This window comes from Haliotis rubra, unplaced genomic scaffold (assembly GCF_003918875.1).
Source record: "Haliotis rubra isolate DU_JTF1 unplaced genomic scaffold, ASM391887v1 Scf288, whole genome shotgun sequence".
Classification (NCBI taxonomy): Eukaryota; Metazoa; Mollusca; class Gastropoda; order Lepetellida; family Haliotidae; genus Haliotis; species Haliotis rubra.
This window is the reverse complement of record NW_025766955.1, coordinates 132,534-152,738: the sequence shown is the minus strand read 5'-3', so window position 1 is coordinate 152,738 and position 20,205 is coordinate 132,534. Positions and strand designations below refer to the sequence as shown.

The 20,205-nt window shown below is 44.0% G+C and overlaps 1 protein-coding gene across 4 annotated transcripts in view; it reads left to right on the top strand.

The window, feature by feature from the left end:
• LOC124281674 (A-kinase anchor protein 9-like) overlaps positions 1-20,205 on the top strand; it is a 146,936-nt gene that overhangs the window by 126,574 nt on the left and 157 nt on the right. For all 4 annotated transcript variants that reach the window (XM_046717612.1, XM_046717611.1, XM_046717613.1 and 1 more), the window contains 8 exons: positions 1,977-2,363; positions 3,242-3,518; positions 3,775-3,965; positions 4,094-4,312; positions 8,194-8,358; positions 8,920-9,115; positions 9,855-10,077; positions 19,986-20,136. In XM_046717612.1, coding sequence (XP_046573568.1) covers positions 1,977-2,363; positions 3,242-3,518; positions 3,775-3,965; positions 4,094-4,312; positions 8,194-8,358; positions 8,920-9,115; positions 9,855-10,077; positions 19,986-20,136 — 1,809 coding nt within the window. The remainder of the gene's footprint in view (positions 1-1,976; positions 2,364-3,241; positions 3,519-3,774; positions 3,966-4,093; positions 4,313-8,193; positions 8,359-8,919; positions 9,116-9,854; positions 10,078-19,985; positions 20,137-20,205) is intronic.

Sequence of the window (20,205 nt, the reverse complement as noted above, 5' to 3'; positions counted from 1 at the left end):
AGTCCCTCACTGAAACAGTCATTAAGTCCCTCACTGAAACAGGCATTAAGTCCCTCACTGAAACAGGCATTAAGTCCCTCACTGGAAACAGGCATTAAGTCCCTCACTGAAACAGGCATTAAGTCCCTCACTGAAACAGTCATTAAGTCCCTCACTAAAACAGTCATTAAGTCCCTCACTGAAACAGTCCCTCACTGAAACAGTCATTAAGTCCCTCACTGAAACAGTCATTAAGTCCCTCACTGAAACAGGCATTAAGTCCCTCACTGAAACAGGCATTAAGTCCCTCACTGAAACAGTCATTAAGTCCCTCACTGAAACAGTCATTAAGTCCCTCACTGAAACAGTCATTAAGTCCCTCACTGAAACAGGCATTAAGTCCCTCACTGAAACAGTCATTAAGTCCCTCACTGAAACAGGCATTAAGTCCCTCACTGAAACAGGCATTAAGTCCCCCACTCAACAGGCAATAAGTCCCCCCACTGAAACAGGCATTTTAGCCCTCACTGAAACAGTCATTAAGTCCCTCACTGAAACAGTCATTAAGTCCCTCACTGAAACAGTCATTAAGTCCCTCACTGAAACAGTCCCTCACTGAAACAGTCCCTCACTGAAACAGTCATTAAGTCCCTCACTGAAACAGTCATTAAGTCCCTCACTGAAACAGTCATTAAGTCCCTCACTGAAACAGGCATTAAGTCCCTCACTGAAACAGGCATTAAGTCCCTCACTGAAACAGTCATTAAGTCCCTCACTGAAACAGTCCCTCACTGAAACAGTCATTAAGTCCCTCACTGAAACAGTCATTAAGTCCCTCACTGAAACAGGCATTAAGTCCCTCACTGAAACAGTCATTAAGTCCCTCACTGAAAGAGGCATTAAGTCCCTCACTGAAACAGGCATTAAGTCCCTCACTGAAACAGTCATTAAGTCCCTCACTGAAACAGTCATTAAGTCCCTCACTGAAACAGTCAGTCCCTCAAACAGTCCCTCACTGAAACAGTCCCTCACTGAAACAGTCATTAAGTCCCTCACTGAAACAGTCATTAAGTCCCTCACTGAAACAGTCATTAAGTCCCTCACTGAAACAGGCATTAAGTCCCTCACTGAAACAGGCATTAAGTCCCTCACTGAAACAGTCATTAAGTCCCTCACTGAAACAGTCCCTCACGGAAACAGTCATTAAGTCCCTCACTGAAACAGTCATTAAGTCCCTCACTGAAACAGTCATTAAGTCCCTCACTGAAAGAGGCATTAAGTCCCTCACTGAAACAGGCATTAAGTCCCTCACTGAAACAGTCATTAAGTCCCTCACTGAAACCGGCATTAAGTCCCTCACTCAAACAGTCATTAAGTCCCTCACTGAAACAGTCATTAAGTCCCTCACTGAAACAGTCCCTCACTGAAACAGTCATTAAGTCCCTCACTGAAACAGGCATTAAGTCCCTCACTGAAACAGGCATTAAGTCCCTCACTGAAACAGTCATTAAGTCCCTCACTGAAACAGGCATTAAGTCCCTCACTGAAACAGTCATTAAGTCCCTCACTGAAAGAGGCATTAAGTCCCTCACTGAAACAGGCATTAAGTCCCTCACTGAAACAGGCATTAAGTCCCTCACTGAAACAGTCATTAAGTCCCTCACTGAAACAGGCATTAAGTCCCTCACTGAAACAGGCATTAAGTCCCTCGCTGAAACAGGCATTAAGTCCCTCACTGAAACAGTCATTAAGTCCCTCACTGAAACAGTCATTAAGTCCCTCACTGAAACAGTCATTAAGTCCCTCACTGAAACAGGCATTAAGTCCCTCACTGAAACAGTCTCTTACTGAAAGAGTGTTTTAATGTGTACATCTCTGGCATGGAGTAGAAAGATCTAATATTGGGTGTTCAAATATTCAGTAGCCAAGCATGCAAGTATCTAATATCAAGTGTTATGTCTTTCTTATGTAAATCTTATTTCTTCTTTAACAATCAGGAACGTGATAAGAAGAACCAACTGCTGCAAGCTGAAATCGATGAATTAAATGAAACTCTCCTTCTAAGGGATACTGAGATTCATGCCGTCCGTGCTTCCGAGTCTCAGCGGTATTCCAGTGCAAGGGAGGCAACTCCTCCTGAAAGTGAGCAACAAATACGTCATCTGAGACACGAACTACGGAAAGCCAAATCGGCACTTGCAGAAATTCATCACAGCGGTGACTTCCTTGACCGAACACCAGAGGGCAGTGCTACAGAGGATGACCAATCACCTCTGAGACTTGGGGAAGATGCTCGTAATCTTCGGCGGGAGGTAGCCCAACTGAAAGAAGAGCTTGAACTATTTAAGACAACGGCTTCTATGTCATCAAGAGATTTTGTTAAAGTAAGAAGCTGTAGAATTTCTCAGGGAAAGTAAAAAGGAAAGAATGTTGCTATTTTAGTTTTCTGTCAGGATCTGTTTGACATATGAAGTAGCACTCTTTGATGATGCCCTGACCAGTGGCCAAGGGTACCCTGGTGATCAAAGAGTTTGTCTAATTGCTTGAAGCCTTTCTGGCGTTCCCCACTGAGATATTGCTTGAATGTTGCAAACAACCAGATAAAGGTGTACTTACTCACAGGAACCTGTGCTGATTGAGTGACCACATGGATGTTGTGTGTGAAACAGCTGAACCTTGGTGTCCCGACCATCCCACCCTGGAATAGTGATGGAAGTGGGTTAATGAGAACTTTCTGTATCCTCTTCATACTTGGATGCAGGTGGTGCAGTCATCTCGGGTGGTGCAGTAGTCTCGGGCGGTGCAGTAGTCTAGGATGGTGCAGTAGTCTAAGGTGGTGCAGTAGTCTTGGGTGGTGCAGTAGTCTCGGGTGGTGCAGTAGTCTCGGGTGGTGCAGTACACTCAGGTGGTGCAGTAGTCTCGGGTGGTGCAGTACACTCGGGCGGTGCAGTAGTCTCGGGTGGTGCAGTAGTCTCGGGTGGTGCAGTAGTCTCGGGTGGTGCAGTAGTCTCGGGTGGTGCAGTAGTCTCGGGGGGTGCAGTACACTCGGGCGGTGCAGTAGTCTCGGGTCTCTGGTGGTGCAGTAGTCTCGGGTGGTGCAGTAGTCTCAGGCGGTGCAGTAGTCTCGGGTGGTGCAGTTCACTGTCCTGAGTTGCACCATTTCTCCCAGAAACCCTGAATGTGTTAATAGATTTGTCAGCACCATACCCTTTGTTGTTGACAAATCATGCATCACTTGTTAAACTTGTTTTCTCTCCTGCAGAAAGTGATGGAGCTGAGAGAGGAGCTGTCCGAGGAACACAAGAACCACATCCGGGACGTCCAGGAGCGACTCAAGATGGACGCCGAGTCGCAGCTCACCACGCTGCAGCTCCGACACGAGGATGAGATCAAGCAGCTCCGCCAGCTCCATGACCGCAAGATGCAGGCCGTCCTCGCAGAGCAGAGGCAGGACCTGGAGAAACAACACAAGACGGAGATCAACAGGCTGATAGCTGAACACAAGCAGGAGATGGATCTGGTTCGAGATGAGGGCATTGGTGAGTAGGCGGAAGGCAGTATGGTGTGGAGTGTAGGAGAGTTTGATGGGGGGATGTTTGATGCGTGGGTGAAGTAGGACTGGAGATGGAGGAGAAATCGATGGATACGAGAGGGAGATAAGGGATGTGTTGCTTGGAAAAGGTATATCGAACACAACACAAGAAATGACTACAAGTTATTTTGAATGAGGTGTCTGTTATTCAGAGAAGTATGATTTCCACTGCTGTCCTAATGTAGAATATTGTTACCTTCCAGTGCGAGAAGATGCGTCCGTGACTGAACTGAGGCAGAGTCTGATCTCTGACATCCAGCAGACGGAACTGATGGACAACCGTCTCATGGAGCAGCTGGACGGACCGGGTGGAGAAGACTCGGATACTACCAGCATCACCGACACCGCCAGCATCGACGCAGCTCCACCTGGTGCTATATCCACTAAACTACAGGTAGGATGATGTTCTGTGTGTAAGACAACATAATGAACTTGAAGGTAACACTCTGACTGGTTGATGGCTGCTGTCATACTGTGCAGAGGTAGATGTCAACAACACTGTACACGTGGATGTTGTTTCAGGTCCTGTTGAGCAGGCTACACAAAAAGGGTGTCCATGTGCTGACTCTGTCCGAACTCCAGTTCCTTCAGCGACACATGTCACATGACCATCTGAGGGGTGACATTGATATTGATGCCGTACGACAAGCCTGGGAAAGAGAACGTGAGACGTTGTTAGCCACCGTCAACTCCTTGAAGGACCTCCTGGCCAGGGTGCACAAAGTCAACAATGTTGACAGGGTAGGTGTCTTTGTAACACATTGAAAGTGTAGGTGTTAGCATGACACATGGACAGGGTAGGTGTCCTTGTGTTACATGGACAGGCTAGGCATCAGCATGACACATAGACAGGGTAGGTGTCTGCATGATACATGGACAGGATAGGTGTCAGCGTAACACATCAGTATGACACATGGACAGGCTCGGCATCAGCATGACACATGGACAGGCTAGGTGTCAGCGTATCACATGGGCAGGGTAGGTGTCAGCATGATACATGGACAGGATAGGTGTCAGCATGACACATGGGCAGGGTGGGTGTCAGCATAACACATGGGCAAGGTAGGCATCAGCATGACACATGGACAGGATAGGTGTCAGTGTGACACATGGACAGGGTAGGTGTCAGCATGATACATGGACAGGATAGGTGTCAATATGACACATGGGCAGGGTAGGTGTCAGCATGACACATGGACAGGCTAGGCATCAGCAAAACACATGAACAGGATAGGTGTCAGCGTGACACATGGGTAAGGTAGGTGTCAGCATGACACATTGATAGTGTAGGAATGTGGAGATACAGCACCTGATCTACCTCAACTTAATGGAGGGATTATTGCTGACCACAGTGAACTTGGACTACATCTGACCCATCTTAGGGGAGACTGCTTGTACCCATGTTAGGAGACTGCTTGTACCATGTTAGGAGACTGCTTGTACCCATGTTAGGAGACTGCTTGTACCATGTTTGGATACTGCTTGTACCCATGTTAGGAGACTGCTTGTACCATGTTAGGAGACTGCTTGTACCATGTTAGGAGACTGCTTGTACCATGTTAGGAGACTGCTTGTACCATGTTAGGAGACTGCTTGTACCATGTTTGGATACTGCTTGTACCCATGTTAGGAGACTGCTTGTACCATGTTAGTAGACTGCTTGTACCCATGTTTGGATACTGCTTGTACCCATGTTAGGAGACTGCTTGTATCATGTTAAGAGACTGCTTGTACCATGTTAGGAGACTGCTTGTACCCATGTTTGGATACTGCTTGTACCCATGTTAGGAGACTGCTTGTACCATGTTAGGAGACTGCTTGTACCCATGTTAGGAGACTGCTTGTACCCATGTTAGGAGACTGCTTGTACCCATGTTTGGATACTGCTTGTACCATGTTAGGAGACTGCTTGTACCATGTTTGGATACTGCTTGTACCCATGTTAGGAGACTGCTTGTACCATGTTTGGATACTGCTTGTACCCATGTTAGGAGACTGCTTGTACCATGTTAGGAGACTGCTTGTACCCATGTTAGGAGACTGCTTGTACCCATGTTAGGAGACTGCTTGTACCCATGTTTGGATACTGCTTGTACCATGTTAGGAGACTGCTTGTACCATGTTAGGAGACTGCTTGTACCATGTTAGGAGACTGCTTGTACCATGTTAGGAGACTGCTTGTACCCATGTTAGGAGACTGCTTGTACCATGTTTGGATACTGCTTGTACCCATGTTAGGAGACTGCTTGTACCCATGTTTGGATACTGCTTGTACCCATGTTAGGAGACTGCTTGTACCCATGTTAGGAGACTGCTTGTACCATGTTAGGAGACTGCTTGTACCATGTTAGGAGACTGCTTGTACCATGTTAGGAGACTGCTTGTACCATGTTTGGATACTGCTTGTACCCATGTTAGGAGACTGCTTGTACCATGTTAGGAGACTGCTTGTACCCATGTTTGGATACTGCTTGTACCCATGTTAGGAGACTGCTTGTATCATGTTAAGAGACTGCTTGTACCATGTTAGGAGACTGCTTGTACCCCATGTTTGGATACTGCTTGTACCCATGTTAGGAGACTGCTTGTACCATGTTAGGAGACTGCTTGTACCCATGTTAGGAGACTGCTTGTACCCATGTTAGGAGACTGCTTGTACCCATGTTTGGATACTGCTTGTACCATGTTAGGAGACTGCTTGTACCATGTTTGGATACTGCTTGTACCCATGTTAGGAGACTGCTTGTACCATGTTTGGATACTGCTTGTACCCATGTTAGGAGACTGCTTGTACCATGTTAGGAGACTGCTTGTACCCATGTTAGGAGACTGCTTGTACCCATGTTAGGAGACTGCTTGTACCCATGTTTGGATACTGCTTGTACCATGTTAGGAGACTGCTTGTACCCATGTTAGGAGACTGCTTGTACCCATGTTAGGAGACTGCTTGTACCCATGTTTGGATACTGCTTGTACCATGTTAGGAGACTGCTTGTACCATGTTTGGATACTGCTTGTACCCATGTTAGGAGACTGCTTGTACCATGTTAGGAGACTGCTTGTACCCATGTTTGGATACTGCTTGTACCCATGTTAGGAGACTGCTTGTACCCATGTTTGGATACTGCTTGTACCCATGTTTGGATACTGCTTGTACCCATGTTAGGAGACTGCTTGTACCATGTTAGGAGACTGGTTGTACCCATGTTTGGATACTGCTTGTACCATGTTAGGAGACTGCTTGTACCATGTTAGGAGACTGCTTGTAACATGTTAGGAGACTGCTTGTACCATGTTAGGAGACTGCTTTTACCCATGTTTGGATACTGCTTGTACCCATGTTAGGAGACTGTTTGTACTCATGTTAGGAGACTGCTTGTAGCATGTTAGGAGACTGCTTGTACCATGTTAGGAGACTGGTTGTACCCATGTTTGGAGACTGCTTGTACCATGTTAGGAGACTGCTTGTACCATGTTAGGAGACTGCTTGTACCCATGTTAGGAGACTGCTTGTACCATGTTAGGAGACTGCTTGTACCATGTTTGGATACTGCTTGTACCATGTTAGGAGACTGCTTGTACCGTGTTAGGAGACTGCTTGTACCCATGTTAGGAGACTGCTTGTACCATGTTAGGAGACTGCTTGTACCATGTTAGGAGACTGCTTGTACCCATGTTAGGAGACTGCTTGTACCATGTTAGGAGACTGCTTGTACCCATGTTTGGAAACTGCTTGTACCCATGTTAGGAGACTGCTTGTACCCATGTTAGGATACTGCTTGTACCATGTTAGGAGACTGCTTGTACCATGTTAGGAGACTGCTTGTACCATGTTAGGAGACTGCTTGTACCATGTTAGGAGACTGCTTGTACCCATGTTAGGAGACTGCTGGAACCCATGCATGGATACTGCTTGTACCCATGTTAGGAGACTGCTTGTACCCATGTTTGGATACTGCTTGTACCATGTTAGGATACTGCTTGTACCATGTTAGGACACTGCTTGTATCATGTTTGGATACTGCTTGTACCCATGTTAGGAGACTGCTTGTACCCATGTTTGGATACTGCTTGTACCCATGTTAGGAGACTCCTTGTACCCATGTTTGGATACTGCTTGTACCCATGTTAGGAGACTGCTTGTACCATGTTAGGAGACTGCTTGTACCATGTTAGGAGACTGCTTGTACCATGTTAGGAGACTGCTTGTACCCATGTTTGGATACTGCTTGTACCCATGTTAGGAGACTGCTTGTACCCATGTTAGGATACTGCTTGTACCATGTTAGGAGACTGCTTGTACCCATGTTAGGAGACTGCTTGTACCATGTTAGGAGACTGCTTGTACCCATGTTAGGAGACTGCTTGTACCCATGTTTGGATACTGCTTGTACCCATGTTAGGAGACTGCTTGTACCCATGTTAGGAGACTGCTTGTACCATGTTAGGAGACTGCTTGTATCATGTTAGGAGACTGCTTGTACCATGTTAGGAGACTGCTTGTACCCATGTAAGGAGACTGCTTGTACCATGTTAGGAGACTGCTTGTACCATGTTAGGAGACTGCTTGTACCCATGTTAGGATACTGCTTGTACCCATGTTAGACTTGTTTGTGTTGTAGTGTGAGGGTGATGAAGACTGGCGAGGGGACCTGCTGGCAGCAGTGTGTGGACTGTTTGACAAGGAGCGTGAGGCGGTGCTGGCTGAACTGCGGACATATGTGGTCACCCACGCCCCCGACGCCGACCCCAGCACCAGGAGACTCGAGCAGAGAATCTCTGATCAGGTAGTCACATCTTTATATATCAAACAGCTTAGTTGAATAAATTTATTGTTTTGGGATTTTATGAAAACAAACCAAAACTAACAAGCAAACTTCCATTACTTCATAATTATAGGCCAGTTCTATTTACAAACGTCATGTCTTGATGACTGGCTGTAGGTGATTGCTGTTTTAGTTTCAAGCTGAATTCCAGGTCTTCCTTCATGTTTGGAAAACAGGTGCTTGAGAGTCTTCTGACCAAGTTAATACAGCTGTATTGCTAGAAATACACGTAATTTTGTATACACGAACACAGTATTGCTATGTAAGTGCAATTATTTTGAAGAATTCCACCCTTCATGCTTCCCTTACCTAAATTTTCCATCTCTTTTATGTGTCCTCCTTTCATATTTGGGAGGAACATCTTCAAAGCAATGTATTTTGTCTGGTCTCTGGTCTAAAAGTACTGGTGCTGCAGTAGTGAGTGACTCACTGACTCTGATACACTGTTTGTACTGTCGTCAGTGTAGCATAAGGTACCTTGTGTTTGACTCTGTATACACAGGCCTGTATTGTGTATTCCAGGAGGCTCTCCATCGGTCAGCGCTTGACCAGCTTCACCACTCTGACCGGCAGTCCATGCTGTCGGAGATCGAGGCCCTGCGTAAGAAGGCGAGTGAGACTCGGCAGCGGACAGACACGCAGCAGCAGGAGTACAACGCCACCATCTCCTCCCTGGAGGACCAGAGTGCCAAGAGGGAGCGGCAACAGCAGCGACAGAGTAGGTGGTCCTTGGGAACACTTGGGGAATTGTTGGGTAGGAGGAGATTACATGGTCCTGGTATATAGCCCTGTGTGGAGTAGGTAGAGTAGATGGTCCGCAGGAACACTTGAGGGTCTGTTGGGTAGAATGAGATTACATGGTCCTGGTATATAGCCCTGTGTGGAGTAGTTAGAGTAGATGGTCCGCAGGAACACTTGAGGGTCTGTTGGGTAGAATGAGATTACATGGTCCTGGTATATAGCCCTGGGTGGAGTAGGTAGAGTAGATGGTCCGCAGGAACACTTGAGGGTCTGTTGGGTAGAAGGAGATTACATGGTCCTGGTATATAGCCCTGGGTGGAGTAGGTAGAGTAGATGGTCCGCAGGAACACTTGAGGGTCTGTTGGGTAGAATGAGATTACATGGTCCTGGTATATAGCCCTGGGTTCAGTGGAGGGAACATAGTGGAAAACGTTAGCAGGTGGTCCCAGGAAATAATAGTGGGTGTTTTTAATGGAGGATGGAGTTTGAGCAAGAGTCTTTGTGACTTTGGAATTTGGTGACCAGGAGAGGCTGCAGGTTTGATGCATGTCATGCAACTTTCAGGTGAAATGTTTGACTTTTAGCCAGTCCTGACAACTGTCTATAGAGCCACAGAATGACATGAATGGGTGGTTTTAATCTTGGTCCTTGCGTTTCCATGTAACATTGATGAACTTGCTGATTATCCATCTGACATGTTGTTCTGTCCCACACAGTCCAAGTCCTGGAGTATAAGCTGCAGCAAGAGAAGGTGATCCAGGACGACCTGAAGACCAGTCTGGACCTGGAGAGGCAGCGGGTCCGGGAGGTGTCCACGGAGCTGTCCCGGGAGAAGAACACCAGTCTGGAGATTCAGGGGGAACTGTCCACCGTACAGATTCAGCTGTCTAAAGCCAGAGACGCTCTGGAGCGGGAACACAACCGATTCATCTCTGTCACGTATGTACACCTTGTGTCTTTAATCTACAAATACTCTCAGGGGTTAAGTGTGAATGTAGTTTTGGGTGAGGGGTGGGGACTGACTTCTTGAAGTCGCTGTAAAAGAAGACCAAGTAAGAGTGCAATTTGAAACAAGCAAGATCATTATTATGGTCAAGTGGTCTCAGTATTGTATTTCTCTATGCTTTTTCTGTTGTGTTCATTTATTCTCCTAACCCGTCTTCTCCACACAGGGAGATATGGAACACAGTGATGTAAGTTGCCTGCCTACCAACCTTGCATGCCCCCCGGTGTCTTGTGTTCATCATTACTTGTCCCTGTTGGACGCGCCACTCAGTTGCCTAGTGTTGCAGGGTGTAGCGGTGTAATAGTTCAGTCAGACCGGTTGTCGACAGTGGAGCATTATACAACTTTTATCTACTGGGAAATAGTCCGAAGGTTCTGAAACATGTCACCGTAGTTGTTTGAATTCATCTCTGGGAATATATCATTCCTTGTGGGGATAGATGAGTTAACTGGATCCCAACCTGGTGGGGATGGATGAGTCAGCTGGATCCCAGCCTGGTGGGGATAGATGAGTTAGCTGGATCCCAACCTGGTGGGGATAGATGAGTTAGCTGGATCCCAACCTGGTGGGGTAGGATGAGCTGGATCTTAACCTGGTGGGTATAGATGAGTCAGCTGGATCCCAGCCTGGTGGGGATAGATGAGTTAGCTGGATCTTAACCTGGTGGGTATAGATGAGTCAGCTGGATCCCAGCCTGGTGGGGATAGATGAGTTAGCTGGATCCCAACCTGGTGGGGATAGATGAGTCAGCTGGATCCCAACCTGGTGGGGATAGATGAGTCAGCTGGATCCCAGCCTGGTAGGGATAGATGAGTCAGCTGGATCCCAGCCTGGTCGGGATAGATGAGTTAGCTGGATCCCAGCCTGGTGGGGATAGATGAGTTAGCTGGATCCCAGCCTGGTGGGGATAGATGAGTTAGCTGGATCCCAGCCTGGTGGGGATAGATGAATCAGCTGGATCCCAGCCTGGTGGGGATAGATGAGTTAGCTGGATCCCAGCCTGGTGGGGATAGATGAGTTAGCTGGATCCCAACCTGGTGGGGATAGATGAGTCAGCTGGATCCCAGCCTGGTGGGGATAGATGAGTTAGCTGGATCCCAGCCTGGTGGGGATAGATGAGTCAGCTGGATCCCAGCCTGGTGGGGATAGATGAGTCAGCTTGATCCCAGCCTGGTGGGGATAGATGAGTTAGCTGGATCCCAACCTGGTGGGGATAGATGAGTTAGCTGGATCCCAGCCTGGTGGGGATAGATGAGTTAGCTGGATCCCAGCCTGGTGGGGATAGATGAGTTAGCTGGATCCCAACCTGGTCGGGATGGATGAGTCAGCTGGATCCCAGCCTGGTGGGGATAGATGAGTTAGCTGGATCCCAACCTGGTGGGGTAGGATTACTTGGTTCAATGTTACCGACATTATGGATTGATCAGTCACGGGAGAATCTGGTCCGGATTAGGTAAAGGTTGTTGTCATATACATGACTAGTACAACAAAGAAATGTGGCCTAGGGAACCGTTGTGATTTGATCAAGTTTAAGCAGTACAATGGAATACAGTTTACACATCGTCTTAAACAGCTGTTTTATTCTGTGAGAAATGTGGAAGAAATACTACATGCATTACTCCTAAAAGTGGACACTGTCTCACATGCTGTGTAAGGTCAAGGTGAATTATTGCTGACAACCCTGGGAACAGTGACCCTCCCCACCTAACATCACACGAAGCACATGACCTAGTCTCGTTAACACTGTTATTCCTGGTTATTAACACAAACCTGTTGTCATTAACAAACTTGTTCCCCCATTCATTGGGAGTGGGTGGTCCTGCACCTATATCAGGGTAGAGTACTATAACAGGTGGTTGTTCCTCCATTCATTGGGAGTGGGTGGTCCTGCACCTATATCAGGATAGAGTACTATAACAGGTGGTTGTTCCTCCATTCATTGGGAGTGGGTGGTCCTGCACCTATGTCGGGGTAGAGTCCTACAACAAGTGGTTGTTCCCCCATTCACTGGGAGTGGGTGGTCGTGCACCTGTATCGGGGTAGAGTACTATAACAGGTGGTTGTTCCTCCATTCATTGGGAGTGGGTGGTCCTGCACCTATATCAGGGTAGAGTACTATAACAGGTGGTTGTTCCTCCATTCATTGGGAGTGGGTGGTCCTGCACCTATATCGGGGTAGAGTACTATAACAGGGGTTGTTCCTCCATTCATTGGGAGTGGGTGGTCCTGCACCTATATCGGGGTAAAGTACTATAACAGGTGGTTGTTCCTCCGTTCATTGGGAGTGGGTGGTCCTGCACCTATATCGGGTAGAGTAATTTATAACAGGTGGTTGTTCCCCCATTCACTGGGAGTGGGTGGTCCTGCACCTATATCAGAGTAGAGTACTATAACAGGTGGTTGTTCCTCCATTCATTGGGAGTGGGTGGTCCTGCACCTATATCGGGGTAGAGTACTATAACAGGTGGTTGTTCCTCCATTCAATGGGAGTGGGTGGTCCTGCACCTATATCGGGTAGAGTACTACTATAACAGGTGGTTGTTCCTCCATTCATTGGGAGTGGGTGGTCCTGCACCTATATCGGGGTAGAGTACTATAACAGGTGGTTGTTCCCCATTCATTGGGAGTGGGTGGTCCTGCACCTATATCAGGGTAGAGTACTATAACAGGTGGTTGTTCCCCCATTCACTGGGAGTGGGTGGTCCTGCACCTATATCGGGGTAGAGTCCTACAACAAGTGGTTGTTCCTCCATTCATTGGGAGTGGGTGATCCTGAACCTATGTCAGGGTAGAGTACTATTACAGGTGGATGTTCCCCCATTCATTGGTAGTGGGTGGTCCTGCACCTATATCGGGGTAGAGTACTACAACACGGGGTCCATGTGAGTACATGCCACAGACTGACGGGGGTCAACTGAAGATGTGGCAGTCCTGTATGGCTCCATACTCAATGGGCTCTGTTCGGCTCCGTTCTCAATGGACTCTGTATGGCTCCATACTTAATGGGCTCTGTTCGTCTCCGTACTCAACAGGCTCTGTGTGGCTGTGTACTCAACAGGCTCTGTATGCATGAGATGTAACCTGGTCATGAGATGTAACCTGGTCATGAGGTGTAAGCTGGTCATGAGATGTAAGCTGGTCATGAGATGTAAGCTGGTCATGAGATGTAACCTGGTCTTGAGGTGTAAGCTGGTCATGAGATGTAAGATGTAAACTGGTCATGAGATGTAAGCTGGTCATGAGATGTAAGCTGGTCATGAGATGTAAGCTGGTCATGAGATGTAAGCTGGTCATGAGGTGTAAACTGGTCATGAGATGTAACCTGGTCATGAGGTGTAAGCTGGTCATGAGGTGTAACCTGGTCATGAGGTGTAAGCTGGTCATGAGGTGTAACCTGGTCATGAGGGGTCATGAGGTGTAAGCTGGTCATGAGGTGTAAACTGGTCATGAGGTGTAACCTGGTCATGAGGTGTAAGCTGGTCATGAGATGTAAGCTCATCATGAGGTGTAACCTGGTCATGAGATGTAAGCTGGTCATGAGGTGTAAGCTGGTCATGAGGTGTAACCTGGTCATGAGGTGTAACCTGGTCATGAGGTGTAAGCTGGTCATGAGGTGTAAGCTGGTCATGAGGGGTCATGAGGTGTAAGCTGGTCATGAGGTGTAAACTGGTCATGAGGTGTAACCTGGTCATGAGGTGTAAGCTGGTCATGAGGGGTCATGAGGTGTAAGCTGGTCATGAGATGTAAGCTGGTCATGAGGTGTAACCTGGTCATGAGGTGTAAGCTGGTCATGAGATGTAAGCTGGTCATGAGGTGTAAGCTGGTCATGAGGTGTAACCTGGTCATGAGATGTAAGCTGGTCATGAGATGTAAGCTGGTCATGAGGTGTAAGCATGAGGTGTAAGCTGGTCATGAGGTGTAACCTGGTCATGAGAGGTCATGTAAGCTGGTCATGAGATGTAAGCTGGTCATGAGGTGTAAGCTGGTCATGAGGTGTAACCTGGTCATGAGGTGTAAGCTGGTCATGAGAGTGTAAGCTGGTCATGAGGTGTAAGCTGGTCATGAGGTGTAAGCTGGTCATGAGGTGTAAGCTGGTCATGAGGTGTAAGCTGGTCATGAGATGTAACCTGGTCATGAGGTGAGAGGTGTAACCTGGTCAGCTGAGATGTAAGCTGGTCATGAGGATGTAACCTGGTCATGAGGTGTAAGCTGGTCATGAGGTGTAAGCTGGTCATGAGGTGTAACCTGGTCATGAGATGTAAGCTGGTCATGAGATGTAACCTGGTCATGAGATGTAAGCTGGTCATGAGATGTAACCTGGTCATGAGGTGTAACCTGGTCATGAGGTGTAACCTGGTCATGAGGTATGAGGTGTAACCTGGTCATGAGGTGTAAGCTGGTCATGAGGTGTAAGCTGGTCATGAGATGTAACCTGGTCATGAGATGTAACCTGGTCATGAGGTGTAAACTGGTCATGAGATGTAAGCTGGTCATGAGGTGTAAGCTGGTCATGAGGTGTAAGCTGGTCATGAGGTGTATATGTATTGTACCCCTAAGGGCAGCTGCAGTCATGAAGGTCCTCAGTACCTCGTGGTTCGGTCGCTAGTCAGCTAGTCATGACTAGCCAGCCCATTTAATGCCAAGTTTATACTTCTTCGATTTCCATCATTTCTCCGTAAACCCTTCCCATAACATAACAAGCATGTTCCACAGTATATACTGTTTTACCATTTCTTTGTTTGGTTATGTATTCGTCGGGGGAGTATTTGTGACGTTTGTGTTTCAGGTAACAAGAGTGTTTTGTTGTATCTTAGATACAGTCGCAAGTTTCAGTTGCCTGTGTGGACATGTTCAAGTGTGGTTTGGATGTTTGTGTCATGTCATGACATTATTGCCATGCTGCATGGACGTGTCATGTGTTTATGTCATGATTTGGCGTGTGAAGCATGCAGGTTCTGATGTCGTCAATCTTTTTTTCAACTTGTAATAATCGAGTGTGAGCGAGGTTACTTGTTAGATTGTTTAGGACCCGTGAATCGAGTGAGTTTGATCCTGTTTATTCAACACTGATGCAGTTGTGGTGCAGCTAGATGCAATGGTTGGTTGGGAGATTCCAGTTAGCATGGAACGTTGGGTAACATAGGATGTATGATAGTCAGTATGTACCAGTGTTCTGGTTTATTACACCACTGCTCAGGAAGGTTATGTTCAGTTTACGTCATACACTACATGATATAGCTACTGATTGTGTTTTAAGGTTATGTTCAGTTTACGTCATACACTACATGATATAGCTACTGATTGTGTTTTAAGGTTATGTTCAGTTTACGTCAATCACTACGTGATATAGCTACTGGTTGTGTTTTAAGGTTATGTTTCAGTTTACGTCAATCACTACATGATATAGCTACTGATTGTGTTTTAAGGTTATGTTCAGTTTACGTCAATCACTACGTGATATAGCTACTGATTGTGTTTTAAGGTTATGTTCAGTTTACGTCAATCACTACGTGATATAGCTACTGATTGTGTTTTAAGGTTATGTTCAGTTTACGTCATACACTACATGATATAGCTACTGATTGTGTTTTAAGGTTATGTTTCAGTTTACGTCATACACTACGTGATATAGCTACTGATTGTGTTTTAAGGTTATATTTCAGTTTACGTCATACACTACGTGATATAGCTACTGATTGTGTTTTAAGGTTATGTTCAGTTTACGTCATACACTACGTGATATAGCTACTGATTGTGTTTTAAGGTTATATTTCAGTTTACGTCATACACTACATGATATAGCTACTGATTGTGTTTTAAGGTTATATTTCAGTTTACGTCATACATTACGTGATATAGCTACTGATTGTGTTTTAAGGTTATGTTCAGTTTACGTCAATCACTACGTGATATAGCTACTGATTGTGTTTTTAAGGTTATGTTCAGTTTACGTCAACCACTACGCGATATAGCTACTGATTGTGTTTTAAGGTTATGTTCAGTTTACGTCAATCACTACGTGATATAGCTACTGATTGTGTTTTAAGGTTATGTTCAGTTTACGTCAATCACTACGTGATATAGCTACTGATTGTGTTTTAAGGTTATGTTCAGTTTACGTCATACATTACGTGATATAGCTACTGATTGTGTTTTAAGGTTATGTTCAGTTTACGCCAATCACTACGATGATATAGCTACTGATTGTGTTTTAAGGTTATGTTCAGTTTACGTCCAATCACTACGATGATATAGCTACTGATTGTGTTTTAAGGTTATGTTCAGTTTACGTCAATCACTACGCGATATAGCTACTGATTGTGTTTTAAGGTTATGTTCAGTTTACGTCAATCACTACGATGATATAGCTACTGATTGTGTTTTTAAGGTTATGTTCAGTTTACGCCATACATTACGGATGATATAGCTACTGATTGTGTTTTAAGGTTATGTTCAGTTTACGTCATACATTACGCGATATAGCTACTGATTGTGTTTTTAAGGTTATGTTCAGTTTACGCCAATCACTACGCGATATAGCTACTGATTGTGTTTTAAGGTTATGTTCAGTTTACGTCAATCACTACGTGATATAGCTACTGATTGTGTTTTAAGGTTATGTTCAGTTTACGTCAATCACTACGTGATATAGCTACTGATTGTGTTTTAAGGTTATGTTCAGTTTACGTCAATCACTACGTGATATAGCTACTGATTGTGTTTTAAGGTTATGTTCAGTTTACGTCATACATTACGTGATATAGCTACTGATTGTGTTTTAAGGTTATGTTCAGTTTACGTCATACATTACGTGATATAGCTACTGATTGTGTTTTAAGGTTATATTTCAGTTTACGTCATACATTACGTGATATAGCTACTGATTGTGTTTTAAGGTTATGTTCAGTTTACGTCATACATTACGTGATATAGCTACTGATTGTGTTTTAAGGTTATGTTCAGTTTACGTCATACATTACGTGATATAGCTACTGATTGTGTTTTAAGGTTATGTTCAGTTTACGTCATACATTACGTGATATAGCTACTGATTGTGTTTTAAGGTTATATTTCAGTTACGTCATACATTACGTGATATAGCTACTGATTGTGTTTTAAGGTTATGTTCAGTTTACGTCAATCACTACGTGATATAGCTACTGATTGTGTTTTAAGGTTATGTTCAGTTTACGTCAATCACTACGTGATATAGCTACTGATTGTGTTTTAAGGTTATGTTCAGTTTACGTCAATCACTACGACGGATATAGCTACTGATTGTGTTTTAAGGTTATGTTCAGTTTAAGGCCAACCACTACATGATATAGCTACTGATTGTGTTTTAAGGTTATGTTCAGTTTACGTCAACCACTACATGATATAGCTACTGATTGTGTTTTAAGGTTATGTTCAGTTTACGTCAATCACTACATGATATAGCTACTGATTGTGTTTTAAGGTTATGTTCAGTTTACGTCAATCACTACGTGATATAGCTACTGATTGTGTTTTAAGGTTATGTTCAGTTTACGTCAACCACTACATGATATAGCTACTGATTGTGTTTTAAGGTTATGTTCAGTTTACGTCAACCACTACATGATATAGCTACTGATTGTGTTTTAAGGTTATGTTCAGTTTACGTCAATCACTACGTGATATAGCTACTGATTGTGTTTTAAGGTTATGTTCAGTTTACGTCAATCACTACGTGATATAGCTACTGATTGTGTTTTAAGGTTATGTTCAGTTTACGTCAACCACTACATGATATAGCTACTGATTGTGTTTTAAGGTTATGTTCAGTTTACGTCAATCACTACGTGATATAGCTACTGATTGTGTTTTAAGGTTATGTTCAGTTTACGTCATACATTACGTGATATAGCTACTGATTGTGTTTTAAGGTTATATTTCAGTTTACGTCAACCACTACATGATATAGCTACTGATTGTGTTTTAAGGTTATGTTCAGTTTACGTCATACATTACATGATATAGCTACTGATTGTGTTTTAAGGTTATGTTCAGTTTACGTCAATCACTACGTGATATAGCTACTGATTGTGTTTTAAGGTTATGTTCAGTTTACGTCAATCACTACGTGATATAGCTACTGATTGTGTTTTAAGGTTATGTTCAGTTTACGTCAACCACTACATGATATAGCTACTGATTGTGTTTTAAGGTTATGTTCAGTTTACGTCAATCACTACGTGATATAGCTACTGATTGTGTTTTAAGGTTATGTTCAGTTTACGTCATACATTACGTGATATAGCTACTGATTGTGTTTTAAGGTTATGTTCAGTTTACGTCAATCACTACGTGATATAGCTACTGATTGTGTTTTAAGGTTATGTTCAGTTTACGTCAATCACTACGTGATATAGCTACTGATTGTGTTTTAAGGTTATGTTCAGTTTACGTCCATACATTACGCGATATAGCTACTGATTGTGTTTTAAGGTTATGTTCAGTTTACGTCATACACTCATTGATGATATAGCTACTGATTGTGTTTTAAGGTTATGTTCAGTTTACGTGAACCACTACGTGATATAGCTACTGATTGTGTTTTAAGGTTATGTTCAGTTTACGTCAACCACTACATGATATAGCTACTGATTGTGTTTTAAGGTTATGTTCAGTTTACGTCATACATTACGTGATATAGCTACTGATTGTGTTTTAAGGTTATGTTCAGTTTACGTCATACATTACGTGATATAGCTACTGATTGTGTTTTAAGGTTATGTTCAGTTTAAATCACTACGATGATATAGCTACTGATTGTGTTTTAAGGTTATGTTCAGTTTACGTCAATCACTACGATATAGCTACTGATTGTGTTTTAAGGTTATGTTCAGTTTACGTCAATCACTACGTGATATAGCTACTGATTGTGTTTTAAGGTTATGTTCAGTTTACGTCAATCACTACGTGATATAGCTACTGATTGTGTTTTAAGGTTATGTTCAGTTTACGTCAACCACTACATGATATAGCTACTGATTGTGTTTTAAGGTTATGTTCAGTTTACGTCATACATTACGTGATATAGCTACTGATTGTGTTTTAAGGTTATGTTCAGTTTACGTCATACACTACATGATATAGCTACTGATTGTGTTTTAAGGTTATGTTCAGTTTACGTCATACATTACGTGATATAGCTACTGATTGTGTTTTAAGGTTATGTTCAGTTTACGTCATACACTACATGATATAGCTACTGATTGTGTTTTAAGGTTATGTTCAGTTTACGTCAACCACTACATGATATAGCTACTGATTGTGTTTTAAGGTTATGTTCAGTTTACGTCATACATTACGTGATATAGCTACTGGTTGTGTTTTAAGGTTATGTTCAGTTTACGTCATACACTACATGATATAGCTACTGATTGTGTTTTAAGGTTATATTTCAGTTTACGTCATACATTACGTGATATAGCTACTGGTTGTGTTTTAAGGTTATGTTCAGTTTACGTCATACACTACATGATATAGCTACTGATTGTGTTTTAAGGTTATATTTCAGTTTACGTCATACATTACGTGATATAGCTACTGGTTGGGTTTTAAGGTTATGTTCAGTTTACGTCATACACTACATGATATAGCTACTGAGTATTTGCTCTGTGATGTCTTGAGGTAAATGTTTTTGATAATGTCCTGAAAATTGCTGATGAAGCATCTTTGAAAGATAATGATGTTTTACAGGAGTAACTTATGAATAACGTGTCATGTATTTGCATATGTTGACCTGTATTTGCATATGTTGACCTGTATTTGCATATGTTGACCTGTATTTGCATATGTTGACCTGTATTTGCAGAGATGCTCTGGAAGAGGAGAGGACAAAGAACAGTCGTCTGTCGGAACTCCTGGAATCTGAGAGGAGGAAGTGTGTGCTGCTGAACTCTCAGGTCACCGACCTCCGCTCACACAACAAGGACTACCTGGAGAAGGAGAGCCGATTTGTGGAGGTACTGATCTCTGATATTCAGCGTGTTTATCACCACCTACAACTGATAGGACCAAATTCATCTTCACTT